General features: G+C 42.7%; 1 protein-coding gene and 1 pseudogene across 1 annotated transcript in view; both read left to right on the top strand.

The window, feature by feature from the left end:
• The window catches only part of LOC138010582 (uncharacterized aarF domain-containing protein kinase 5-like), a 40,328-nt gene continuing 15,687 nt past the window's right edge, over positions 1–24,641 (top strand). The window contains exons 1-11 of the mRNA XM_068857591.1: positions 1–287; positions 717–780; positions 2,999–3,175; positions 3,821–3,844; positions 4,019–4,159; positions 7,329–7,442; positions 18,358–18,489; positions 18,573–18,656; positions 19,389–19,470; positions 21,317–21,395; positions 21,885–21,976. Coding sequence (XP_068713692.1) covers positions 43–287; positions 717–780; positions 2,999–3,175; positions 3,821–3,844; positions 4,019–4,159; positions 7,329–7,442; positions 18,358–18,489; positions 18,573–18,656; positions 19,389–19,470; positions 21,317–21,395; positions 21,885–21,976 — 1,234 coding nt within the window. The 5' untranslated portion in view covers positions 1–42. The remainder of the gene's footprint in view (positions 288–716; positions 781–2,998; positions 3,176–3,820; positions 3,845–4,018; positions 4,160–7,328; positions 7,443–18,357; positions 18,490–18,572; positions 18,657–19,388; positions 19,471–21,316; positions 21,396–21,884; positions 21,977–24,641) is intronic.
• Positions 22,776–24,632, top strand: LOC137981514 (uncharacterized; annotated as a pseudogene).

Below are 24,641 nucleotides of genomic sequence, written 5' to 3'. Positions count from 1 at the left end.
CTGTTCAAGTACGAAGAATAAAATGTCCACGTGAAAACACAAATGGCGATTCGCTTGCTTTGGTCCAGCTTTAGGAACGATTTACTGCTCTGCTGTAGAAGAGATCAGTTGAGATTAGTAAGTTCGGAATCCACGGGCTCCTTGGGTCAAACCTTAAGAAAAAGAAGAGGCTTGTGGCTTTTTGGGGGAAGTATTATATTGGCACTAGCCGCGTATAACAGACTTTGGGAACGGAAGGAACGCAGAAAACTTCGAGTTCAAGTAGAAGGGATCGGAAGATTTTTCAGGTGACTCTCGACAATTATCACGGATTATGAAAATTATTACTTGGAGCAATTGCACAATACCCCGTTGAAATCGAGGCGTGGGGGGAAGGGCCTCGCGTCTACGCGTCAAGTTTCTTCTGAGGCTGGATCATTGAACGAGGCAACTTGTTATGTGCCGGCTACGCGTCTACGCGTATTAAGGTTAAGGTTAAGGTTAAGGGTACCAGTGTTCGTATTGTTTTCTCGTGTAAGCTGGATCATAGAACGAGGCAATTTCTTATGTGCTGGCTTAACGCGTCTACGCGTGGCTACGCGTCAAAATTAAGGTTAAGGGTACCGGCAAATTTCCGTTGGTGACCGGCTTCTAATGAAACCCCTGATGATTAGGCTGGGAAACTCAAAGAGCTCAAATTGCTTGTTGTTGATTGTTATCTTCCATTGTTATTTTAGGTGTTTTCATGTTGGTATGAGAATATCCTTAGACTATTGGTGGACTCTGCAAGGCTTGGATCCAGTAAGTACTGGTGAAAATGTAGTACTGTACATGTTTTTGTGGTCGTAGCAGTAATAGTAGTAGTAGTAGTGGTGGTATTACTGGTAGTAGTAGTAGTAGTAAAAGTGGTAGCAGAACTTTATTTCAATTCTGATTTCAGATTAGTGTACAAGGTGCTAGTTAATCTCCAATCCCCTGCATGCAACTTAACCAACTAGCACTGTCACAGTGAAAGGAATTCAGTAGAACATACTCACCTGACCCCATAGTTACAAATGCCCTAAACAGAGCAAAGGTGGGACACTATGGGAGCTGGAATCTGCAAAGATTCGCTAAAAACAGGCAGCCAAACAAAAGATCCACACTCAAAAGCTACGAGGCAAGCAATAAGCCCCTGTGACCACCCCACAGATTATGTAAGCTTGAGGACAAGACCACTGGCTGCGTTGGCTTGTGCTAAACGTTGCCTAAATTACATGTATTATTCACATTTAAAAACTACTGAAAACAATACAAGGTATATCTACTGTCTTACAAATTCATATTAAAAATAACCTCTTAACCCATTGACTCCTGGGAATGAGACTTAACAGATTTAATTGATTTAATGTTGTTCTTCGGTCACTACTCGATATTCACGCTCCTTTAAAGACTAAATCTATTGTGATGTACCCAGCCGCACCTTGATTTTCACAAGAGATCGTGACTCAGAAGAGAGTACGGAGGAGACTGGAGCGTCGTTGGCGAAGATCAAAACACTGTACTGACAAAGATCGCCTTATAGATCAGTGCAAGGTGGTTTCGAATCTGATTTCTAATGCTAAGCTTGAGTACTATTCTGGCTTAATTGAGGACCATCGAGGTGATCAGCGGATTTTATTTCGAACTGTGGATAAATTACTGCACAAGAGAGCTGAACCGAGGTATCCTCATTCTTCTTCTGATGTGAATTTCACAGAATTTTCTTCAATAGCATAATTGTAGATATCCGTAATAACCTCTCTCCTCTGCTTGCGATGCGGCACCTCTTCTCTCAGACTCAGTCCACTGCCCTTTTGAGTTGACCAGCTTTGAAGAGGTGTCAGTTGAACAAGTGAAGCATCTTATCAAGGCTGGTTCTATAAAGTTGTGTGCTTTGGATCCAATTCCTGTGTGTGTGCTCAAATTCTGCCTTCCTGACCTTCTACCCGTGATAACTAAAATGATCAATCTTTCGTTGGAGACAGGAACTGTTGCAGACGTTCACAAGGAAGCGCTGTTGATCCCTTTATTGAAAAAGGTGGATTCTGACTTTGAGGTTTTTAGTAATTTTCGACCGGTTTCAAATTTAATGTTTACTTCCAAATTAATTGAAAAGGCTGTTGCTCATCAGTTAACTAGCTATGTTTTGAATAATGATCTAGGTGACGTTTTCCAGTCTGCATACAAGAAATTGCATAGTACTGAAACGACTTTGCTTAGAGTTCAAAATGATAATTATCCTGCGAGCTATTGATAATCGCCGCTCTGTTATCCTTGTTTTGTTAGATCTATCTGCAGCGTTTGATACCGTTGAGCATTCTATTCTTTTGCAGCGATTGTCACGTTGTTTCGATATTAAGGGCATAGCGCTTTCCTGGTTTAAATCTTACCTCACTAATAGAAAGTAGTTTGTGATAGTTCGGGAGGGAAAGTCCACTAGTCGAGATCTTTTTTGTGGTGTACCTCAAGGCTCAGTCTTAGGACCTATTTTGTATTTACTGTACACGTCACCATTGGGGGACATAGTTAGATTTCACGGGATGTGTTTTCACTTCTATGCAGACGACATGCAAATTTGTCTTTCATTTGAGTCATCTTCGACTCAAACTTTGTTGTCAATATGTGCTTACTGTAGCTTATATCAATGATTTAGAAATAATTAGAGAGTTCACCTGTAGCAATGTATAGTCTGAAACATGTTGTAAGAGGTAGTGTGGCCCAGTGGTTACTAAGGATGCTCAAGCCTTGAGATCAAGAGCTCCCGGGATGTAGACCCATTCTGACCACTCATTAAATTTGATCCCGGTAGTCCCTGGTTCAACTTCTCAGCTGCACTTGTAAATAACCAACTGGTTTGCCTCTGACTAGTTGGAATTCTTAACAGTTGTTGTTGTTATTGTTCTGTTCTGTCATTTTGTTGATTGTGTTTCATTGGCCCGAAAGCCCCTATGGGGAGTGGTCAATTAAATATGTACTTGTATTTATTTATTACTTTCAGAATGGAAAACAGTATGCAGATACTATTAAATTGTGCCATCAGCGGGCAGCTGATAGAATTGTTGCAGGAGCTATTAAATGTGGTGGGCTTTATATCAAGTTGGGTCAAGGTCTTGCTTGCTTTGATCATATACTTCCACGGGAGTACATAGTAACCCTACGAATATTGCAAGATAAGGTACAGTTTGTTTATTCTGAAATCAAAAATCCTAAAATTATTATTAGGAAAATGAGGCAGTTAATTGGTTTCCAAAGATACTTTCATTGGTGCTCTGTCACTGGGGAGTGAAACTTGAATATTTGATTTTAGTCTATATACGAAAACAGTAGATAGCTTTGAAGGCGTGCTATGATTGGCTACTCAAACTCCAAATATCCCTTGCTATTCACCTCTGAGCAATTTGCGCGGGCTTTGTGCCCAAAAATAGAGTAATCATTGCAGGAATAAATGAAGCGCAGTCATTATCTCACTGTTTTAGTACATACTAAAACAACTATTCAGCTCAATGTCTGTGGCTAGTGGTGGATATATCCACTGCTGGCCACCTCCACTTTGGTGAGTAGTTGTTAATAATTATCAAATGGGTTGATAAAGGCAGATTAACCATCAATGGAAAGATCTGTGAGCTGAGGTTTCGAGTGCAAGCCCTTCATTGGAGCAAAGGATATTCACTCTGGCAAAGGGCTAAGGCTTGAGATGTCAGCTCGTAAATGAATTCCTTCTCAAACTTTAGGAGAATCAGCCATAACATTAGGTTTTGGCATTTCAGCTGTGAAAAATAACTAGGGGTGTTTGGTTTAACAAGATTTGAATTTTCTGCAGGCTCTTCGGCGCAAACATGGAGAGGTCAGTTTATTTGACTGTTTGATTTGGTCATTAGTTTTTGTTCCGCATAAACTGTCTGTTTGGTGTCGTTTGAATGTAATGTGTCCTTAGTTGTTTGGTGATCTATCAATGATGATGATGATGATGTGCCTTGCCTACTTTCACATCAAATACATAATTATTACCATGATTTAGGTTGATGAATTGTTTCTTGAGGATTTTGGGACAAGAGCTCGAGATGTCTTCTTTAAGTTTGATTACACGCCAATGGCAGCTGCTAGTTTGGCTCAAGTGCATAGAGCAGTGACACACGATGGACAAGACGTGGCAGTCAAGGTAACAGGTTACATTTGCATTGATCTAACCTGGCTGTGTTGCTGGCAGGATTAAATTGATTAACCCATTGACTCCCAGGGGTTCCCCATCGTCTGGCATAATTAATAGACAGAGTAAAATACTAAGTCTGGCCAGTTCAGGCCAGTTTGGGAGTCAAAGGGTTAAAAATGGACATCCGGTTTTTTCTTTTTTTGTTTTTTGGTGTGGAGGGGGTGGGGGAGGGCGAAGGCCAAGGGGGTGGGGTTGCTTATCCTCAAGAGTTCATGGTGCTAAAAAAGGTTAGGATTAGGAGGGAGGGGTAAGAAGCAAGATTGGTGCAGTCGTGAGAGCACTAGCTCAACTTCCAGACTTACGGTATACTCCAAATGTGTGTTTTGTTTGTTTTTGCTCTATTCTGATTCCAAGAGGATTTTCTCCAGCAACTCCACCTTCCCTCTCTCATCAAAAACCAATGTTATTTTGTTGGACTGGATTATTTTAATCTTCCTTGAGTTGATTTGTAATCTCCCTAACAATCAGTAGTAGAGCTCTCATAACATTGAGACTTTTAATCAATAAGTGATTATTATAATAAGTTTATTTTACTTGTATTGTAAACGTATGAACACAAATTCATTTTGTTATCTATGGGTGCCACAGGCGAGTGCAATTTGAGACCTTTCAAAAGATCACAAGTGACAAAAAGTCATGAAATGCACAAGCAAGTTCCCACAAATTATTTACCATACTTAAGAGTGGTTTTCAATTGAGTGTCGAAAGTAATTAGCGAATTGCTTTGGTTTTGCATTACTTCACTCAGTGATTGGTTCAAAGCTATCACGCCACTTTTTCAACCAATCACAAGTGAAACCAAAACCAATTGTGGCTCGCGCGTGCATATTTTCTCGTGCTTTGTGTCGGCTATGTTATTACTTCGAGTTTTGATTGGTTTACTGAATTGTCTCCGTCCTTTTTGATTGGCCAAAGTAATTTGGTTTTGGTTTTACAACACTCGATTGAAACTCACTCTATTACCGACCCAACAAGATGACTCCACCGCCTTGTTTCTATGGCAACTTCCATATTGCACTCTATAACCTATTTATGCATTCATCATTGACCATTAAAAAATGCATTAATAATTCATTAACCTAATAGCCTATCAAAACCCTGATAAAACGTCACGTAAATGAGCTTTATATACCGGTAAAACACTCCTTGTTAGTATTCTTTATATAAAGAATACAAATAAGGTATAGCTTGTTTTTCTGATATGCTAATATTCTTCTCTCACAATTATTTTGAATCATTGTTCTGAGTCCAGAGAGACACTTTTTGTGGAATGTTTTTGAAGTTGTTCAAAAAACTCGCAGCACATGTTTTATCTGGTCTAAAAACACTCAACTACCCTGATGAAATACTGCTGCTCGTTTTGATATTCTTTTAAGTTAAACAAACCTCATCCATTACTTTTAGCATTTCACACTTGGATTCGCTTTTAAAAACAGGCTGAACTTACATACATACATACACTGTACATACTTTAATCATAATTCCCATGCGGGCTTTTCAGTTTGATTTACAAAATGAGTGTAATAAAATAATAACGATAAAATTGTAATTATGATGTCATATATGTATTAAATGAGAGAATAAAATTGGTAAAAAAGTCACTCTTCAAATCTCCCTTAAAATGTACCTAGACTAGTAAGTTAGTATTTGTAAGTTAGTGAAATACTAACGTTAAAAATGTAATGATAATGTTGTATATTAAACAAGAGAATAAAATTTGGTGAAAAAGTCACTCTTCAAATCTCCTTTAAATTTACTAAGACTAGTAAGTTGCTTCAAATAAGATGAAGATCGTTCCAGTTGCTGACAGCTCTGCCCGGGGGGGCCCTGTTTAAGACAAATATCACTGATTTTCCTACCCATTTTAAGACAGAATTCCGATTTTTGATACCCTGTTTAGGACATTTAACCCAGTTTAAGACAAAAATTGATAAATTGATACACTGATTAAGACAAAAAATGGTAAATTCGATACCCTGTTCAAGACAAAAATCATGAAAAACATACCCTGGCTGGCCACACGTCCCCATTAAGCCCTTATAAGGGAGTACCCCCCCGGGCAGCTCTGTAGCGAAAGCTACGTTGACCAGACTTTGTCTTACATAATGGAATCTGAAGCAAACCACAGTTTCGTGTGTTGCGATTATGTATAGTGTTACTCTTGCAAAATTGGTCACTTAAATGTGATGGTGCAAGGCCTTTCATGCACTTAAGAGCCATAATGGAGTCTCTGTATAGTAGGTGCTGTTTGATTGGCAGCCAGTTTAACTCCTGTAGTGCTGGTGTGATGTGATCGAATTTCCTGGTTTCTGTTATAATTCTACAGGCAAAGTTCTGTACACCTTGAAGCGTAACGAAAAAATAAGGGATGAAAAAGAATGAAGCAACTCATCCCTATACTTTCTCACCCTCAGATTTATCCCTTTCCTCATTTTATTGGTGATGCTTGAGAATGTCAAGTTTTTCCATCACTTACGTACAGTACATTCATTTTCATTTTAAGCCATATGACAAGAAATATTTTGAAATAAAAACTAGCGCTAAGAAGTCACGACGTTTCGACCTCTCCGAGGTCACTTTCAAGTGAGTAAGTTTTCTAAATTTTCCAAAATTAGCATAAATATGTTGAAACAAGTTAAAAACAATAAAAATGTGGCGAACGCCAAAATGTGATGCAATATGTAAAAAAGTGTTAAAAATATATACAATGGAAAAGAGTAAAAGAATAAAATAATCGTAGCAAGAATTGTTCGAAACAAATAGTTTGGCGCGAATTGAATCGCACTGTTTGTTTAGCGTTGAGTCGATTTCTACGAAACTACTTAACAAGAAATTTTATTTTACTATTGCCAAATGTTGCCAAACTGACACCAAAACAAAATTAATGTTCTTTTGTTCCAGTTTTTGGCCCATTTAACAAAATCAAATGTTGTTGCCAGATGTCTTTCCTCACAGGATGATAAGATTTAGCTCTGCACTCTGTAGGTGTAACACCTGTTTGGAGCACTTCAATTTAGTTCTCACTTTATCTTACGTCCCAACACTGATGTCAATGAATTGGACATTTTCACTGGTGAATTGTTTAAGTTTCTGATTCCAATTTTATTTTCTTGTTTAGATTCAGTATATTGATCTTCTGGATAGATACGATGGTGATTTGTGGACATTAAAGCGCCTGTTGCAAGTCATCGCTTGGATGCATCCTTCATTTACTTTTTCCTGGGTCCTGGACGTAAGTCTTCCTACACTCGTTGGAAAATATAGCAACGTTGTTAACAATATTTGTTTGGTGGCTGAAGCAGATCAGATCAATTTTTGGAGAAAAGTGCTCTTGTCCCTACCTTAACTCAGCTCCCTAAATTAGCCCAGACTCAAGGATTTGGATTTCGAAGTAACTTTTTTCTTCCAGGCCATTGTAATTTACATCTCTTGTTAATTTATTTTCTCATTTATGGCTTGCTATGCTAAGTTTCGTGGTATGCAATCGATCTTTTTTTTATATATATACAAACTCGAACTCGACACCTCTTGATTCTCAAGTGATCGCGATGTCTACTAGACCACGGACAATTCCGCATCTTTTTTCCACTTTTGTCATTCTCACTACAAGCATATTTGTATCGATGAGTAACTTTAGTCTTAGAGGATATGATTTCTGTAAAAACTGCTTGAAATCATTGCTCGTGCAAAGTCCACTTCCGTTTTCCCGTCCGACACACCTTTACTTAAGTTTTACTTACGCAAAATATTGTGGATTCACGAGGCGCAGGCGAGTGATTCCACAATATTTTGACCACTGTAATGACGAATATCGCGTTGTCGGTAAGAGTACAGACAACGCTGAACCACTTTCGATTTATTTTTTGCCACAACATTTAACTAAAGATTGAAATGATACTTGTGTCTTGTAGACACCTGAAAAATTAGGGCGACTTCCACAGGATGCGAGCCAATAGGGTTTAAGCAACGGCGACGACAACGAAAACGTCACTCCAAAATGTACCTTAACGCTATCGCCAGTATTTCGCAATAGGCCATTTCCGAGTTCATGTCTGCCTCCTCTTCAAAGCGAGTCGAAGTGCGAGGTTTTTCTTTATATGAAAATTAGTTTTCATTCCTATGTAAAATAGAAGTAATTACCATCACAAAAACTTCGCACTTAGACTCGCTTTGAAGAGGAGGCGCACATGAACTCGGAAATGGCCTATTGTTGGCCTATCCTTGGTTAATAAGGGCGAACTATCCTGTAACTGGATGGGTACGAACGGTTTCAAAGTAAAAATAGAAAATGAATGGTTCATTGTTATATGCTCACGTTGTCGTCAAAACCTAAAAATTGTTGTTCTGTGGAGTACGGCAAAAAAATGCACGGAAATTCAGAGTATTTTTCCTTGTTAAACCGAAAGGAAAGGAAAGGAAAAAAAAGGAACTTTATTTAAGTGTCTAGTCGTTCTAGCGCTGGAGCGCTAATTGGGGACACTGTAAACTGAAATTAACAATGAAAGTAAATCAAATGAAAGTAAATCAAATGAAATATCGATGATATTCTTGCTTTGTGACGTCGTCGTTGCCCGTTTGTTTGTTAGTTATTTATTTGTTTGAGCAGGTTTAAGTTTTGGCATCCATTCATTTGATGTGGACCTGCTATACCCACCCACCCATATACTCACAGAGAACAGACACAACACCGGGAACTTCATCCCCTACTCTTAGCGTCTCGAATAGTGCGTGGGTTTTGTAACATCCCACAGGGAACTAATGAACATGGAAGATATTGATTTTGTGAGACGGGGCCTACGGTTTATAGTCCTTATCCGAGAAGACTTTAAAGGCAGCACTTTCTCCTCAGTTATTTTAAGACCCTGAGTGTTGGTCCGGCCGGAATCGAACTCACGACCTCCCTCATGGCAGCCCGGTGCTCAACTAACTGAGCCACTGGTGCCGTCGTCTTTGCTTAAACTCCCTAATGACCTCTGCGATTCTGGTGCAATGCTCTACCAACTGAGCTATGAAGCCACACAGATGGAAGCAGGCCTGAGCCCTTCAATAAGAGCCTTCCTCTCTCCTTTTACCTTTTGGATCGGGTGTTTCGACAGACCTAGTTACTCGGAGCTACTCGGGAAGTGCAGAAAATGCACAGTAGAATTACGTGCAAAAAAAAAAAAGCAAAGCATTACATCATTTTGAGCTATACAAGACATCACCCTCTACTGACCTTGATGTATTTTTTCGAGGCAAATTTGTTCAAACTGTAATATTGTGTACATACTTGTGTATGGCAAATCTCGCTTTTTGCTTGGGACACTCGAAATGCATACAGCTGAGGAGCATCAGTTTCGGAACGGGTCGGTCCGCGATTTCAGAGAGAAATACCAGGAAAAATCAAATGTGCATATGAATAGGGAAGTACAAATGAAAACAATTTCTATTATTTGTTTCATCGTGGCGTGCAGTTTCTGTCTTCGTTCAAACCGGCGACCACATGAATTATAACAAAGGTTAAGCTTTATTAAAGCTCAAATCGAATGTGTGTATGATAGTCTTGCGCACGATTTTAGTTTCATGTTATCGATAGAAGCTACAACGGGAACTACAATAGACTATGTGTAGTCGGAAACGGTGTTGATAAATATAGTTAAATAAAATTTAACATAGTTAACGACTAGGAGCTAGTCTGGTCAGTAGTGTTTTGCAGGCGGTTGTTGGTGTCTTGGCCGTCTGGTAGCGTTGTTCAGCGTTTTGGTGCGTTCTGTAGCGTTTGTTATAGTTACATGGTTCACGACCGGGAGCTAGTCCGGTCAGTAGCGTTTTTGCAGGCGTTTGTCAGCGTTGTTATGCGTTTTTGTAGCGTTTGCAGCACTCTTTAGGTTGGGGGGGCCCTGGGGCTGACATGGTTCAGCGGTATTCCTGCGTAGTGCATGCGTTGTCCAATGTGCTTGCAGCGTGTTTGTTGGCGTGGCATTGTGAGTCGGTTTAGGAGTTTAGTGGTTCTCGGCGTTCTTCTTCTCGCTTCATTGGCTATCTCGGTCGCTGTCCAGGTTGAAATAGAAGTTCTTCGATCTTCGACCGTCTCCATCTCGTCTTCACCGCCGTGTTGTGGTTCGTCTTACCTTCTCTTGTACCAGTTCCGATAGTCGGCTCGTCGCTCAGATAGCGTGGCGTTTCTTTGGCGGGCTTAGTGTAGCGGTTCCCAGTTGTGGTCAACAAAAGAAAAACAACAATAGAGAAAACACAAGGATTTCTTCCGTCATCGACCGTGGTTTCCTCGCCCTCTGTCGTGTCTGTTGGTTTGTCTGTACTCGCTCATCGCTCTTTCGTGCTTCGGACCATCGTGTGCTCCGATACGTTTATTTTGGCGGGCTTAGTGTAGCGGTTCCCAGTTGTGGTCAACAAAGGAATAAATTCTAAGGATTTCGTCAGTCATCGACCAGGGTTTTTTCTTCGGCGGCTGTCGTGTTTATTGGTTTGTCGTTCCTTCACTCGTCGCTCTTTCGTCCCTGGACCGTAGTGTGCTCGCCGATCCGTTAGCGTGGCCAAAGGATTTCGTCCTTCATCGCCCGCGGTTTTTTCTCGCTCTCTGTCGTGTTTGTTGGTTCGTTTTTCACTTCTTTTTCGTGGTCGCCTCTAACTCGCTCGTCGCTGGTTGGTGTTCGATCATACATCATGCCGAACCCACCTCGTTCAACCAACAATAGCTTGTCCGCTGGACTTCGTTCGGAGGACATACCTCTCTTGTCCCCCGCGCCGATGGTGGTTTCTACGGCTCCCTCTGGCCCCGTGGCGCCTTTGGCCGTCGATTCGATCGCCGAGGCTGTTGTTCGCGCGCTTGGAAGCACCCTTCCGACTATCATCTCTTCAATTCAAGGGAGCGCCCCCTCGCCATTACCCCCTTCCGTCCTTGGCACTTCTGTTGGCGTCACTCCATCTAGCTCCTCTGGATCGACTGCTGTTTCTTGTGATGTCAATGTCTCGTCTATGGCTTTTGGGGCGTCATCAGGTACGTTTACTTTGCCGGCCTTCATTCCTACCTTTTCTCCTGTGTCAGCCATCACTGACTCAAGCTCGGCCCGCTTCATGGCCCCCATTACCTCTCCATTCGCGAGTCCCAGTGTATCCGGCAGCCTGCCAAGTTTTGGTAACTCTGGATCAGTGCCTACGTCTGAGAAGGCTTTCATTGTTGGTCCTGGTCATGCACCAGTCCCGGCAAAATTGGCCAAGAAGATCATCGAGGGCCAGTTCGTGGAGTTGGCGGATCTACTTACAGTCAATCTCCGAGCTGGGGATCAGGAACCACAGACCTTCCTGGAGGGTAAACTCCTGGTGTCCAACGCAAAACGCAGGCAGGTTGAAATCAAGGATATTCTTACTTGGACTGAGGCCTTCACGATTTTCCAGCTGGTCCTGTGTGCCTCTCACCCCCTGCGTTGGTTAGACTTGACCAGATATAAGCTGCTCATTATTCAAACAGCCCGCCAATATCCAGGTCTGGCTTGGCTTGAATACGATCTGGCCTTCAGAAGGGATGCCGCTGCCTCGGGCCTTACGGATTGGTCCAAAATGAATTTGGATCTGTATAGTTTTCATTTGCGTTTGCCAGCATCGTCATCACTGCAACCAAGGCCGTCTTCCCTTTCCGGGTTTCCTCAGTCTTCCTCAGACAGCCCAGACTCCCACCGACGCACACCATTCTGCCATTCCTGGAATGAAGGGAAATGTCGGTGGCTATTTGGGAAGTGCAAGTTCCGCCACAACTGCAGCAATTGCGAGGGAGAGCATACCAAGGCTAACTGCCCCTTTCCCCGCTCAGCTGGATTTCGTTCCCGTTCCTGCTCCCCCTCCCCTGGAGGGAGCAGGGGACAGTACTGAGGGGCGAGGTTCGCCCAGTGTTGTGTTTGTACATAGTTTGAATGATGTGATTGCGTTGCCTCGCCAGCCGAATGGATTGCCTCAGTTGGCAAAGTTGTTTTGTCCTGTTCCAGTTTCAGTTCCAGTCTCAGTTCCCGTTTCTGTTCCAGTTAAGCCCAGCGTTCCAGTTGTCTCTTTTGCCCCGTTATCTCCGGTGTCTCAGGTCACACCATTACAGTTGGATCAATTTCAAGCCGAATTATGCCACCATCCCAACAAGTCAGCTGTGGCATTTGTGACTTCTGGCATACGGGATGGATTTCGGATAGGCTTTGACCCATCCTTGGTGTCCCTCAAATCTGCATCTTCAAACATGCGTAGCTCTGCTGAGCACCCATCAGTGATTGACTCCTACTTGCAAGCTGAAGTCTCTTCTGGCAGGGTGGCAGGTCCTTTTCCAGTGCCCCCGCTTCCGTCATTGCAAATAAGTCGTTTCGGGGTGATCCCCAAAACTAATCAGCCTGGGAAGTGGCGTCTCATTTTAGACCTATCATCCCCAGAGGGGCAAAGCGTCAATGACGGCATCCCTAAGCCCCCGTTTACAGTTCAGTATGTTTCAGTGGATGCTTTCATTGATGGCATAATGTCTCTGGGTCGAGGAACGTTAATGGCCAAGTTCGACGTGGCCAGTGCATATCGGAATGTGGCTATCCACCCAGACGATCGCCCCCTTCTTGGCATGAAGTGGCGTGGGCAATATTTTGTGGATTTGGTGCTCCCTTTTGGGCTGCGTTCAGCACCATTTATTTTCACCGCCATTGCAGACCTGGTTGAATGGATCCTGGTTCACAATTATGAGGTTACATTTCTCCGTCATTACTTGGACGATTTCCTCACTTTGGGCCCACCGGCGTCCCCTGTGTGCCACAACAACCTTCAAACCTGCGTTCGTCTGTGTACAAAACTTGGCCTTCCCCTTAATCCAGATAAGTTGGAGGGACCCGCGACTCGTCTTACAATCCTTGGGATTGAACTTGACTCCGAGAACCTTCAGGCTCGCCTTCCGACTGACAAGAGAGATAGGATTGTTTCACTGTTAGATGAGTGGTCGGCAAAACGTTTTTGTAAACGTCGCGAGCTGGAATCCCTGATTGGCCATCTCCATCACGCCTGCAAGGTCGCCCCACAGGGTAGGACATTCCTTCGCCGGATGATCGACTTGCTTTGTGCCTTTCGCCGTGATGATCACCCCATTAGGCTTAACCAGGAATTTCGGCGGGATTTAACCTGGTGGCGGGAACTGTTCCAAACTTGGGATGGCCTCAGTTTTTTCTGCATGCCCACATGGGCACCTCTCCCGGACTTCCAGGTCTCATCGGATGCAGCGGGCTCTTTGGGCTATGGAGCTATTTTTAAATCCCACTGGTTTGCTGGTGCCTGGTCAGCTGCACAAAGTTCCTCATCCATAGCGTACAAGGAGCTCTTCCCAATTGTAGTGGCAGCCTATCTGTGGGGCTGTCAGTGGGTATCTCGGCGGGTCGAGTTCTTTTGTGACAACGAGTCTGTGGTGGCTGTACTTAAGTCTGGCACCTCGCGGGACAAAAACCTAATGGTGTTGCTGCGTTATTTGACTATGCTGGCCATCCATCATTCCTTCTCATTTACAGCTTCATCTGTGCGAGGCAAAGCTAATCCAGTTGCTGATGCACTGTCTCGATTCCAATTTCAGCGGTTCAGACGCCTGGAGCCACAGGCCGACCCAACCCCGTCTCCTATTCCTGCTTCCCTTCTGGCAGCGCTTCAGATGCCTTGACTCAGAAGTGTCGGTTCTTACTTACCCAAGGTCTTGCACCTTCCACCCGACGAGTGTACCGATCCGCCCAACGTCGATTTACAGACTTTTGCCGCCAGGATGGTCGTGCAAACCAGGATGGCTCCATCCCCCCAGCCACTGAGGAGACTCTCATGCGCTTTGCTTCCTTCCTGGCCGACAACCTGAACCATTCCTCCATCAAGGTCTATCTATCAGCAGTGCGCTCCCTTCATATTGACCATGGCCTTCCCGACCCGCTAGTCAACTGTCTTCGTTTGCAGCGTCTGCTAAGGGGTATTAAGCGAGTTCAAGGTCCAGTGTCACCCAGGCACCTACCTATCACCGTTGATCATCTGAAGGTCATTCAGTGCTCTTTGGACCTGTCTACTAGAGACCATGTGATGTTGTGGGCTGCGTGCTGCTTGGCATTTTTTGGGTTTTAGCGTGCGGGCGAATTCACGGTCAACTCGGCCTTTGATCCTCACACCCATATGACTGTTAGCGACCTGCAAGCGGACTCCTTGGTGAATCCCTCTTGTTTCAAAGTCCGTATCAAGTGTTCCAAGACAGACCCCTTCCGTGTGGGTTGTGATATCTACTTGGGGCGTGGCTCGGGCTCTGTGTGCCCCATAACAGCGTTGGGCACGTACTTGTCTCTGCGTAGGTCTGCTCCAGGGCCCCTGTTCTTGTTTAGTGATGGTCGTCCTCTTACCCGGCAGCAGCTATCATCCTTTTTGCAGTCTACCCTACATGGGGCTGGGTACTCCGGCACCTACTCTGGCCATAGTTTCCGGATTGGGGCGGCGACCACTGCAGCGGCACGTGGTGTTCCGGATCACCTGATCAAAACCTTGGGGCGTTGGTCGAGCGAGGCATACCAGATCTATATCAGAACTCCAGTTAGTTCCATTGTCCGTGTTTCCTCCCAGTTGGTGGCGTAACAGGTAGTGGATTTCTCTGGTTACCAGCGGGGGTGGGTGCCTCAGGTTTGGGCTATCGGGGGCTTAGGCCTAGTTGCCCCGAGCCCCCTTGCTCCGGGTTCTTCTTACCCGGAGATCCCTTCGGCATGGCGCGGGGGGCTCGTGGCTTGGTTGCGGGTTGGGCAGGCCAGTCGGGTGTTCTAGCGCCTTGGGGATGTGACTGCGGTTGCAGCCCCCAGGCTTCCTGGGCACCTACCCTCCACTGGCGACGTGGGCGTTAAATATAGTTAAATAAAATTTAACATAGTTAACGACTAGGAGCTAGTCTGGTCAGTAGTGTTTTGCAGGCGGTTGTTGGTGTCTTGGCCGTCTGGTAGCGTTGTTCAGCGTTTTGGTGCGTTCTGTAGCGTTTGTTATAGTTACATGGTTCACGACCGGGAGCTAGTCCGGTCAGTAGCGTTTTTGCAGGCGTTTGTCAGCGTTGTTATGCGTTTTTGTAGCGTTTGCAGCACTCTTTAGGTTGGGGGGGCCCTGGGGCTGACATGGTTCAGCGGTATTCCTGCGTAGTGCATGCGTTGTCCAATGTGCTTGCAGCGTGTTTGTTGGCGTGGCGTTGTGAGTCGGTTTAGGAGTTTAGTGGTTCTCGGCGTTCCCTCCCTCTCCCCCCCTTTCTTTCTTTTTTTTTTGTGCTCTTTTTTTTTTTTTTGTGTGTTATTATTATTATTATTATTATTATTCCACTGAGCTATCTGGCTCAAGTGTGACGGGTGCCTTAGGGGGGCCTGGCGCGGGGGGCTCGTGGCTTGGTTGCGGGTTGGGCAGGCCAGTCGGGTGTTCTAGCGCCTTGGGGATGTGACTGCGGTTGCAGCCCCCAGGCTTCCTGGGCACCTACCCTCCACTGGCGACGTGGGCGTTAAAAACTTGATTTCTTACTGGTCTCGATAGGCAAAGTTTGTTTACTTTGACGTATATTCGTGAAATGATGCCGACATAAGTGAGAAACGAACAGAATTACAAAGAAACATCTGACACATCTATTTTGCATAGGAAGAAAAATAAGAGAAGTAGGTCATCCAGACTTCACCGCATTAATTACTATGTATTCACTTGTAAACAAAAGTACGTCAGCTACCTCGGCTCAAGTATACATATGACAAAGAAGAGCTGTTACTGTGGAACACGTCTGAAACGTTATGGGATAATGGATAAGCGGAAAATGAAGTCAAGATGTAATTTATCAACAAGGCATGCTGAAAACGATTCACTCAGTAGATGTTTTTAAAAGTCTCATCCACTTTTTGGAATATATTAAGTTCAACCTTGGTTGGGACATAAGAAAGAATCCTGGTCCATATCCTATAGATTCTATAGTAAAACTATTCATGTTCCTTATTGTCAAGGGAGTGTTGAAGTGTTTGAGTTCAGTGCGGGTAGTCATTGTGTAGCAATGTCGTTTTGTGCTCTCCTACATTGATATCGTAAGCAGTCAATAAGTTCCCCAACAGTGAATCTAGGAAATGAGTTGGACACTGGTTTATCAAGACACACGCATCTTATATTAATAGTATTACCAACAGAAGTCAGTTTTCAACACCACTTATTAGATTGAGTACAGTCCAAGACAGTTACAGTGAGAGTTGGAATGGCGGTGTCCGTGGGAGTTCAGTAATAGGTTTTGCTTACTGTACCTCCTTGCCAAATGCTCTTCAAAATTTGAGCACATATAGCTATGTTTCGTTTTTTTATTTTATTTTTGACATACTGTGAGTATTGTGAAAATGAAGAAGAAATTGATCATTTATGCCAAACAGCACTCGAATTCATACCAATAGGCGATTTGCATGATGGCGTCATTTAACGACGACCAGACTGCTTTGAGTTGCTGTTATTGTCAGGCAAATTTAAACAACTGTTTCTTTGTTCCCAGGAGAGAGGAAAAACCTGAAAAACAAAGCATTTTGACAAAGCATTCTCATCTGTAGTAAAATGACGCAATCATGCAAATCGCTTATTGGTGTGGTGTTTTCAATCAACTTGGTGTGCAGTTTTCAGTTTTCATACGCGTCCCAAAGGAAACTGTGACTTCCGATGCAATTTCTCTCAAATCTTGTACTTTAAAAATCTCTATGCCATTAAGGGTACCCGAGTAAACGCTGACTTCAGTGTCTTGTTATTTATATAAACCAGGGTTTTCCTGGTTACGGTTAGCCAATCAGATTACGCATTTACAATTTCGCATAAATTAGCTCTGGCTGAAACATGGCGGACAGACGGGAATCGGAAAGCTCAAATTCAGAGGTAAAAGGTAGCGAATCGAAGGAAACACGGATAAATGGTATTCAGGAGATGAATGTGAGAGTAATGAACAATCAGAGAGTAATAGTGAGAAAGAGTTAGAAAGTAGCAAAGAAAGTGATGGACACAAAGAAGCTACTACCCCAATAGATTCTCGTCTGAAGACGAAGAAGCGACGCACTGGTACGGCTAAACAAGGATCCGGAAAGTGAACCAAAACAACAGCCTAGGCTCAAGCTCTCTGAAGGAAGATGAAGTGGAGAAATTGGCATCACGGATCTTCTCAAGAGAACAAGCCACTAGGGTTGAGGAATCCATCTGCTTTCGACCTCTGAATTTGAGCTTTCCGATTCCCGTCTGTCCACTGTGTTTCAGCCAAAGCTAATTTATGCACTGAAAGTGTTTCTAGAAATAACTAGGTATGTCAAAACCCCCGATCAAGAATTCAATTGGGAGGATCCGAAGGCTCCTACTGATGATCTCCTGGAGCAGGTCAATTCATTTGGCTCATGTGTGTTTCCGTGAAAGGAATGATGAAGGAAAGAAATGTGTATTTGAATTGGTAAAGACTTGATTCCATATCTCAAAGTGCCCTTGGACCTGAGGGGCCCGGAACAACAAAACTGAAACAACCCAAACCCATACAAAAATGCTAACCTTAGGCCTAAACATTATCGAAAGCATATTGTTTAGGCCTAAGGTTAGCATTTTTGTAAAGGTTTGGGTTGTTTCAGCTATTGGACCCTTCACCCCCTACCGCCACCCCGGGCCCCTCACGTCCAAGGGTACTAAGAGATATGGAAACAAGTCTTTACCATTTGAATTGTGGGTTATAGCCGACGACATCGCAGAGGTTTATGGGTTAGAAGCCCGTTGTAGCCGCCTGAATTTTTCAGGTGTCTGTAAGAGACAATTGCTTAAACTTTCAGATAAGTGCGAAAATCACTTCAGTCTTTCGTTTGTAACTCGCACTTCAAAATAATACACTTTTGTTTCCTACAAATTTAATGTCAAAGGCACATTTATTTCAGAGCGTGACCAGGATCGTGACACAAAGAAAGAGCAAGCGTTGTCTGTAGCTTTCTCACAAAATGATTGGTTTATTCCAACAGTGAACGTTTCTGATTGGCTATTACAATTGCGTGACACGTTTACGCGAGCATGGCGCGAGCAGCGTTGTCTAGACTCTTATCGACGACGGCAATTATCCAATCAGTTCGAGAGATTTCAAGTAATTGTGGTAAAACTTCTAGAAATGTCCTCTTTTTACCTAGGACATGAGGGAAACATTGAAGCAAGAGCTGGATTTTGTAAACGAAGGCCACAATGGTGAACGTTGTGCAAAGGAACTAAAGCACCTAAGTTATGTTTATGTGCCTGAAGTACATTGGGATCTCACATCAAAGGTAGCACCTGGATTTTTTGGAGCGGTCTTTAACTCCCTCTTTACTGTGAATTTAAATTTATTGTATCAATGAACCACTTCTAGCGTGTGCTGACTGCTGAGTTTGTTGATGCCTGTAAAGTGGATGATGTTGAAGAATTAAAACGGAGAGGACTTGACGTAGCTGATGTACGTATATTTTACCAAAATTTCTTAAAGCAGCGATCCATTGAGACCACTGAGGTAGTGCTGGTATTCTTAGTTTTCACCCACGTGATCAACAGCCATGTTTTTCAACAAAAACAAAAGAAAACGTTTACATAATATTATCGTCAATTCCCGGCGGATTGGGTCAGGACACCAACATGGCTGCCGTTTTTGGAGACACTAACATGGCAGTAGCCTCCTTACGCAGACACTCTTATTAGGCTTCGTCATGCGCTCCTAACATGACGGCGATGACGTCATGTGAAAACCGAGCTTCGTTCAATCGCGATTTTTTTAAGAGCTGTAATATTGATTTTTTGTAGAATATATGAAAATGCATTATTTTAAATTTCCTTAAAAGTCATTTCATTCACCTTGTACGGGATACAGTAATATACGTGCAAAAATTTTGACGTGTTGATTGGCCAAGAGCACGTCAATTAATCGCACACAGACTGCAGAAAAGTGAAATAAGTGCAGAAAATTGGAATTTAGTGCAACGATAGTGAAATTTGTCCAGATTGGATATTTAATGTTTTTTGTTAAAGTTGATTTGGATGAAAACTCGTGAAAAAAATTGCACTTTTGAGGTCTTCCACCGGGGTTTTCTCACAAGAAGATGAGAGCATTTGACAACAGGTCAAACCTAATGGTTTAGTGTTCACTACGTACAGCTGACGAATAAATTGATTTGAATTAATCAACATTTTTAAGGTTGATGGAAAAATGATTAAGGCTTTTGGTGAGCAGTTGTTTCGGAGTGGATTCATTCACGGGGACCCTCATCCCGCAAACGGTGAGTTTAATGCAGTTAATTTGCCAGTTGTGGTCAGTGATGTTGTTTGTCTGTTTGTTATTTATTTGTTTGAGCAGGTTGAAGTTTTGGTAGCTATTCAGCTGATGTGGACCTGCTATATCCACCCACACTTATACTCACAAAGGACAGCCACAACACCACAACTTCTCGAATAGTGTGTGGATTCTCTAACGTCCCACAGGGAACTTGTAATAATAATAATAATAATAATAATAATAATAATAATAATAATAATAATAATAATAACAATAAGAAGAAGAAGAAGAAGAAGAAGAATTTAATATTTCTATGGAGCAAAATGCACTACAAGATATGATCTAATGCGCTTACAAATACAGCTAAATATAAATATAAAATATAACTATGTAAATCTAAGCTACATATTGTAAAATTCTATGGTAAAAATAGGTATATATGTACATCATTTATATCATATATATTACAGGAAAAAGCAGAAGAATAATAATACTAACGTCTATGTCAAATTTAAGAGAAATAGGCCTGTTTAAAAAGATGAGTTTTCAGTTCTCTCTTAAAGATGTTCATATTGTCCTCTGCCATTAGGGAAGGTGGTAAAGTATTCCAAAGCTCTCGCGCGGCCACAGAGAAAGCTCTATCACCAGTTGTTCTTGCAGATCTTATTGCAGGTCGAACTAACATGTTGCTCTCATTTCATCTTAAATTGTATCTTAAATGAGCTTTATAAGATAACATATCACTAAGATAAGGTGGTGCTAGGCCATGTAAAGCCTTCAAACGCGTTACAGTGTGGCCCAGTGGTAAGGTTGCTTGCCTTGAGATCCCGTGATCCCGGGTTCAAGACCCGCTCTGACCACTTGTTGAATTTGTTCCTGGTAGTCCCTGGTTCAACTTCCCGGGCAGCTGCACTTGTAAATAGCCAACTGGTTTGCTTCCGGCCAGTTGGGATTCTTAACAGTTGTTGTTTCGTTGATTGTGTTTCACTGGCCCTGAAAAGCCCCCATGGGGAGCGGTCAATTAAGTATGTAATTGTATTGTATTGTATTGTGAACGTGGAAAATATTTGTGAGACGGCGGGGCCTACGGTTTATAGTCGCAATCCGAGAAGACTTGAAAGTCGAACCATTTGCAGATGAAATTACAAAGGCAGCACACTCTCCTGAGTTTTTTTAAGACCTTGAGTGTTCATCCGACCGGAGTCGAACTCACGACCTCCCGCATGACAGCCCGGTACTCAACCAACTGAGCCACCGGCGCGCTGCGTCAGTTCTGTGCGTGCGCCGTGATTTCCCGCACATTGTACTTGTGTAGCGGCATTCAACCTCCACTAGCGACGCAGTTGTTAATTTTCGCTCCTGAGATAAACTAATTATTTTGCTGAAAAATGTTGTGTTTGTCTTGCGCGTGTGATTAGGCCATTTCGGAATTGCGCAAGGATCTTTGTATGGATTTTTAACTATGTTTTTAGTCCGTAACTTGGTCTCTGTTCGACCTAAAAGCATCAAACTTGGACAGATGGCCAATCTCAAGGTTATCTTTCATGTGATGGTATCTATTTATCGATTGATTCAAATTTGAAACTTGCCCCAGTTCCCTGCGCAATTCCGGAATGGCCTATATGTTTTCTTGCTGGCTCAACTTCTGGACTAAGAGCTGAAATTGCAGGGGAAACCAACGAAATTATTTCCAAAATTCATAGTATTTAGACAAAAAAACTTACAAGAAAACGCTAATAAAACATTTTTTTGAGTTTTGTAATTTTGCTGGGAAAAAATTTAAAGGTGTACTTTACTTTAGAGGTACTTTTTAATGCGTCAAGGCTACACAATGTAATATCACATGTTAGTTCTTGTCAGGAAAGGCAAGGATGGAAAAGCTGAGATTGTCATTATTGACCATGGCCTTTACGAAACACTCCAACAAAAGTAAGTTTGCATTCAAACTTATCCTTTAGAGTAATTGTTTGTATTGAGTATCATTAGAAAAGGTGATAATTATCTTTTCTGTATTTCTTTAGTAATCATGTTTCTTTGGTATGCTTGGTGATTGGCTAAATTCTTAGCCAATCAGTTGCAAAAGAAAAACATATACTAACTTGCTCCCCTGCCTTTTCAGGTGCAAGAAGCGGCTGCATTTTCAGGCGCTTTCTTTGTGTCTGATTGGCCTATCAGTTTAATTTTTTGCATGTGTTAGGGTTTGCCATTACAGCTTTAAATTCAAGGCACCCTCTACAGGGTTTTTGAAAGGTGTATTTCGGCTATGATACAAAACGATATGCAATGATGCCCTAGCATTGTGAAAAAAATCAAATTTAAAAAGTTACAACGCAGTAGCTTTTGCTTGAACTGAAGAACATTGTGGAATTAAATTTGTCTTCTCTGTTGATTAATTGGTCATTTTTTCCTTTTCTTTAGGGATAGACTGTCTTTATGCCACCTTTGGAAATCCATCGTTTTGAATGACCAGGAACTTATGAAGTATTTTAGCAAACAACTTGGAGTCGATGGTGAATATTGGCGAAAATGGGAAAAACCAAGCAGTTTGGGCCCACAATAACTGGTGCAAACTGATACGGTGTCACTGCCTGTAGAATATTTAATTTTTTCTATTGCATCACCAAATGAAGCTCAGAGACGTAGCCAGTATGAGGCAACCCGAAGCACTTGCCTCCGTCATTTTTTCGTGAAATTTTAAAATAAAGCGTGATTCCAGTGTTTTCTTCAATATGTACTCATCATAAACACTTAAAACACTTCCGAAGATAATTAATTTTAACCACGGACATTGCCTCAGTCTTATTTTTTTTCTGGCTACGGCCCTGAAGCTGAATAAAAAGTAATATTAATATCAATTGCTTCGAGCTACCAGGCCTGGTTTTTCGAAAGCCGATTAACTTAATCCAGGATTAGCGTGAACTTTTGTTTCATGGTTTCAACTTTTTGGTGAAAGTTTCTTTTGCGTTTTTTTTTTTGTTTTTTTAAAGATCAAGTTCTTGTACTGTAAAATTTTGCCGAATATCAGCGTTGAGAAGTATTTGGGAGTAGAGAATAAACTCCTTAGTTAATTTTTAATCTGGGATTAGCGTTAATCGGCTTTTGAACAACCGGGCCCTAGGTGAGCAGCAACACTAATCTTGCTGGTGATCTTGTGTTTGGTTGGGAATCCTGTGTGCTGTATGCCAGGAAAAATCTATGCTGAATCTTCTCTGCAAGTTTAAAATGTTTGTTTCTTTGAAGTAGATTTGAAGTCTGAAGTAGATTGTACGTCGTGTAAGTTGAATAAAAAGGGAAGTATCAGTTTGAGGGATGGCCATGAGTGTTGACCGAGTTCTGTCCGTCTGTCTGTCAGAGTATGCGGTTTTTATGTTAAGTGAATTTACGCGTTGCTTCGCCAACTTCGATCCCAGGGTCCTCTGCGGTCGATGCTTCGCAACGTTGCTCACGCATTCATGGTGGTTTCGTGAACAGAGGTAAGTTAAATATATCTTTGCTTTCGCACTGTTGTAATGTATGATTTAACTTGTATTTTATTTGTCTTTCAGCGTTGCGAGGTCGTCGTTCCCTGATGGACAACCAAGTACAATGGATAAAATACTCATTGATCTTGATGTAGTTGAAGGCATTTGAACAACAAACCATCCCAGATACAGAGACTTTGCCGTTTCAGGGACATGTTGCAGCGACACATCCTCTCGTGTGTGCTGACACTTTTTTACTCGTGCGACATGGAATCTGTGCAAAATTTGTCCCGCAACATGTCGCACAGAGTTCAACTTGTTGAACTTCATGGGACATGTCGCAACCACAGAACTTTGCGTGAGACGCCATGATCATCGTGTGCAAGGATATGCAACATGTCCCTGCAGCAAAAACTGGTAATTCAGCCAATCAGACACAAGATCCAGCTTGCTTTGCGGTAGTGCATTTGGAAAAAAGATGGCGGCCGTTCACAGAGGAGTCCGTGCTCACGCTAGTAATTGAAATGACTTGGATAGAAACCGAAAACTAGTTGTTGTTTTGATGATGCTGCTCGATGATGAAACTCCTATGATGCTGGAACGACAAGTCTGGTGCCGGCAATGGCTACTGCGCCGTACCGAACGGGGAGCTTATCATACGATTTTTAAACAGTTGGCAGTTGAAGACACGCCTGGTTTTGCTGAATACGTGAGGATGCCGCATGCTAAATTCGTCGCTTTGGTAGAAGCAGTTGCACCGTTCATAAAGAAACAGGAAACATGTATGAGAGAATCTATACAACCAAGCGAGAGTAGCCCTTGCAATCAGGTACCTTACAACCGGTGAAACATTCCAGTCACTATCCTTTCAGTATCGAATCGGTACGATTACAATGTGTTGTATTGTGATGGAGGTTTGCGTCGCTATTTATCGTGTCTTCGGAAAAGGGTATTTGAAAACATCAAATACAAGTGATAAATGGAATGAAATTGCGCAGTTATTTTACTCCAAGTGGAATATTCCAAACATTATTGGAGCAATTGACGGGAAAAGGATCCTTATCCAAAAGCCAGCCTGCACGGGATCTCATTTTCATGACTATAAAGAAAACGAGAGCGTAATAGCATTGGTTATGGCTGGACCAGAGTATGAGTGTCTATTTGTCGATGTAGGGACAAACGGACGAAACCCAGATGGCCTGGAGAGCTGTGACAACCCTTTGAATATACCTCCCCTTCGTCCACTGCCAGGGGCTGCAAAGCCTTCCCTTTGTCCAAGCACATGCTTAAGCCCTACCCAAGAAGAAATCTGACGGTCGAGGAAAGGATAGCCAACTACCGCATTTCGAGAGGGCGAAGAATATCTGAGAACATTCTCGGTATTCTGGGAAATAGATGGCGTTGTTTTCGGGCTCCCTTTTTGCTGCAACCCGAAAAGATGCAGCAAATCACTATGGCTATACTTACGCTTCATAACTGGCTACGAAACGATAGAGCAAGTCGCAGCATCTACTGTCCTCCGACATAGATCGACAGAGAAGATCCGAATGCATGGGAGCTTATTCCCGGGTCTTGGAGAGATGATCTTCCTCCCGAGTCTCTGCTGCCATTGCAGCCAGCTTTGGTTCACAACTACAGCAGTGAAGCTAAAGAAATGCGTCAGGAATTCACACGGTGGTTTAGTGACGAGGGAGATGTTGAATAGCATCGAAGA

The sequence above is a fragment of the Montipora foliosa genome, chromosome 1 (genome assembly GCF_036669935.1).
Source record: "Montipora foliosa isolate CH-2021 chromosome 1, ASM3666993v2, whole genome shotgun sequence".
Lineage (NCBI taxonomy): Eukaryota > Metazoa > Cnidaria > Anthozoa > Scleractinia > Acroporidae > Montipora > Montipora foliosa.
This window is presented reverse-complemented; position numbering and strand designations above follow the sequence as displayed.